Source organism: Gavialis gangeticus, unplaced genomic scaffold, assembly GCF_001723915.1.
Source record: "Gavialis gangeticus isolate Ggan-Ray unplaced genomic scaffold, GavGan_comp1, whole genome shotgun sequence".
In the NCBI taxonomy this organism is placed as follows: Eukaryota; Metazoa; Chordata; order Crocodylia; family Gavialidae; genus Gavialis; species Gavialis gangeticus.
In genome coordinates this window covers 151,845,039-151,848,802 of record NW_017728992.1, presented here as the reverse complement: position 1 = coordinate 151,848,802, position 3,764 = coordinate 151,845,039, and the positions used below count along the sequence as shown (strand labels likewise).

At 46.7% G+C, this 3,764-nt stretch overlaps 2 protein-coding genes across 2 annotated transcripts in view; one reads left to right on the top strand and one right to left on the bottom strand.

The window, feature by feature from the left end:
- Positions 1-3,764, bottom strand: part of NECAB1 (N-terminal EF-hand calcium binding protein 1) — a 260,437-nt gene that overhangs the window by 59,848 nt on the left and 196,825 nt on the right. The window contains exon 6 of the mRNA XM_019527900.1: positions 2,594-2,730. Coding sequence (XP_019383445.1) covers positions 2,594-2,730 — 137 coding nt within the window. The remainder of the gene's footprint in view (positions 1-2,593; positions 2,731-3,764) is intronic.
- CUNH8orf88 (chromosome unknown C8orf88 homolog) overlaps positions 1-3,764 on the top strand; it is a 225,261-nt gene that overhangs the window by 101,087 nt on the left and 120,410 nt on the right. The gene's annotated exons all lie outside the window — the stretch shown is intronic.

Below are 3,764 nucleotides of genomic sequence, written 5' to 3'. Positions count from 1 at the left end.
CTCCGCAACTGTGAGACAGAATATTGGGCAAGATGGACCTATGGGATGGCAGTTCTCTAGTTCTTATGACAAGTGATAGCACTTGGTCTTAGATTACATACAAATCAGCATTTTCGACCTTTTTAATAGGTGTGGGAAGGAAGTCTGCAGTTCAGGTTGCAGCCCTTTTCACATTATTATTCAGTGCTTCAAAGACATTCGCATCTAACCCACGAAGTAAAGGAAATGACATTTCCCATATAAAAAAGATATTGTATGTTTTAAAACTTTCCAAATTTTGAGATAGCCTTTCTGCATCACAAAGCAGCATTAAAGGGCAGAACTACTTTTTTGCTTTGCCATTCACCTTTAAATGTCACTAGGAATATTCAGGATAGTCTTAGGACCAGCTGAAAAATGAATTCAGACACATATATGGTGATGCAGTTATTGGAGAAAATAAAAGAAATACCAGAGAGAAAAATAAAATACAAGTTAAAAACCAATCAACTGTTTTAATGACTGATCCTACAAATCCTTATCCATAGACATATGGTACTTGTACTCCTTGATTACATGGAACCACTCCTGAATAACCAGACCGGGACAGGGTAGAACCAATCCCAGCCTTGCTTGCTGGGCTGAGGGGTTACAAAAGGACCACGGTGGGGACTTTCACTGCCCCGTGCTGAGCAGGCCCTGGCTGTGAGGGCTAGTGCTGGGCCAGGCCAGTGCATTCCCCTCCCTGCCCCCTGTCTCTCACAGGCTGGTAGGGACTGGGGGGGTGGGCAGGGCTGAGCCCAAGCCAAACTGATGAACTGGGCTGCGGGGGAGATAACCCCTGGTGGGGGCTTTCTCCTTTCCCCCATGCCCTGGGAAGACCTTGGCTGGGGGGAGCAGTTTACAGCTGGGCCAGTGGGTTTGCTTCAGTGCCCCATGCCTCTCACAGGCCAGGGGTGGAGACGGGGTGGAGCTGAGCTGATCTCAACCTGGCAAGCCACACTGTGAGGGAGTGAAAAAAGCCCCCCGTGGGAGCTTTCACCCCCCTGACATGCTGGGACCTTGGCTGGGGTACTCGGTGCATTGTCCCCCTACCACACCTCTCCTCCTGGAGGTGGAAGACTGGGGAGAGAATGGGGCTGAGCTGATCCCAGTGCTGCAGGGGAGTGAAGAGCCCCTGGTGGGGGCTTCTCCTCCCCTCCATACTGGGCAGACCCCGGCTTAGTGCTGGATGGCCTCTCACAGGTATGGGCTGGGGAGGGGACAGGGGTGAGCTGATCCCAGCATGGTGAGCTGGGCTGTAGAGGAGTGAAAAACCACTGGTGGGGGGTCTTTCTCCTATGCCAGACAGACCCTGGCTTGTGGGGGGCAGTGTCGGGTCAGGTGTGTGCATTTCCTCCCACCCCCTCTCACAGGTGTGGGGTTGGGAAGGGGGAGAGGCTGAGCCAATTGGAGCCGGGCAACTCAGGCTACGAGGAGTGTGAAAAGCACCCAGATGGGTTTTTTTCCTGCACTACGCAGACCCCAGCTGGGGGGCCAGGTCTGGGTGGTGTGTTCCCCTTCCCTACCCCGCTTTCAGGTGGGGGCTGGGGATAAATATGCTGTCGTCTTTCCCCTCCTTGCAGCTGACAGCAGGTGGCAGGGGTGCCATGTGTCCAGCAGCCAGTCAGGCCTGGGCTCCTACTAGGCTAGCTTTAGCAGCCTTAGGCAGCTGGCCATGATGCGTGGTGCACATGAGCATCCCCAGGCTCCTGGCTTGGGGCAGCTTCAAAGAAGACACTTTGGGAAACTGAAATAGACTTGAGCTTGAAGGGACTGGAAGATGGAGGGTCAAGGACATGGAGTCACATCATATGGTTGCATTAGATTGACTTTAGTGTTTGTGATGGTGTCTATCAATAAGAATCTTGTAACTGGAAAGGCTAGGAAACTCAGGCTTTGTACTGACTCTGTGAGGTAACTGTGTTTTGAGAAGTGTCCAAGGAATAAAATGAAATAAAATAATCACAATGAGCCTCTCAAATAGCAACCAAATACTAGCACTTCCTCAGATGCAGCAGTCTACCTACATGCTATCAATTCTGGGATCAGAATCTTAAAACTTGGTCCTTCGTTCCCACTTGTAGTAAAACTTCCATTGGCATCTATGAGAATTTCAATGAGGAGTGATTGTCCCTGTAATTCCTTAGGACATCACAGTAAAACGCAAAATAGGTGTTGTGCAGAGTATCATAATTGCATCTTGCTGGGATATCTTTAGGCCTGTATCTGATTTAGTATCATAAGGTGCCTCTCAGGAGCCACTCTAATTAAAGTGCCTGCAAGCATCTCATGTATTCAGCGTCCCACATTTCAAAATGGCAGTGGCGGTGATTTAACAAAGCTCGTTCAACCAAGCTTAGTTAAAGCACCCCCACCACCATTTTGAAATGTGGGGTGCTGAATACATGAGACGCTGCATCCCGCCGGAGCAGTCTGATTGGAACGCTTCAGCAGTGCTGGAACGTGTCAGAATGTGTTGGAGCACATGTAAAAGTGCCCATATGAAATACATTCATTACCTCTTCCCCTTTCCCCCCAACATTCACCTGACCTGAGAAAAACTTTCATTTACCTTTCTTGACGAGTTTGCTCCTCTGTGGTTTCCATGGCACACTCCAGGGAGTTTTGGAGAGACTGTAACTGATTGAGTGTTTCCTTCAGTAGAAAACGAGTCACAAACTGCTCCAACTTAGAAGCCTCCTGATAGTCCTAAAAAGTGCACAAAATTGGCCAGATTTAGGTGCATGAGGTGCATTAACTTATTTAAGATGCCCCCAAGGGTCAATCCAAAAAGCCTAGAGATAACTATAGACAGCTACAGGAAACATGAGGCTGAAGATACATCTGAACTCCTGCTCTTTTTCAGAGCTTAACTGCAAGACTCAGGTTGCACATGCGGCATCTGTTCCCTTGGGAACAAGAATATGTACCTCATACTTTTGATGGGGGCACCTGACTGACTCATGGTATTGCCCAACTTTTGCATAATAGTCAAGTGGTTAAAACCAGGAAGCGTGAGACCCAGGTTTAGGCCTGTCTCTGGTTGAGTGGATACAAATCCATAACTCCCATCTGCTGGAGGAGTGCTTTAAACACTAGGTGAGGGGACACATTGAATTCCTGTGGCAGCTGGGCTGTAGGATAGCCAAGAATGTACGTCATAATCTCTAAAAAGAACTGCAGACTTGTAGTTAGGGCTACTGGCTGAGAGGGGGTTCTGGTTCCTGCTGCAAGGGTTATTTCTGTTTTTAACCACTGAATATCTATAATAAAATACACAAACAGACTTAGGAACAGAATGGCCACTGATTTTAACTGATATCCTTACTTTCCTCTGTCAATCACCTGTATAACATAACTTGTAATGCATAGCCATTTCTATCAATTTTTTGCACTTTCCTCTTTCTTCACATATTTTTAAAATTTATTTTCAATTGCTGTTTTCAGATCAATTATTAATCAAATGTTCTTTTAACTGACATACCCTTCTTTTGTGATTGTGGAATTGCAGTTTTTCAGGTAGCTAGTAAATTATAAAAACAGTTCCTAAGGAGTTAGGCCTTAATGAAACTTTTGAAAAAAATGATGGCCAAAACCTCTATTTTTCCTCTTGCTTATTACATCCATTAAATCTATTTGCTACTCAGTGACTATGTCTACATGAGCAGTGGATTGTGCTGTTGTTACTGTGCAGTCATGTAGTACTTGCATAAACATAAGCAGTACTTACTGCCTAGTACCAT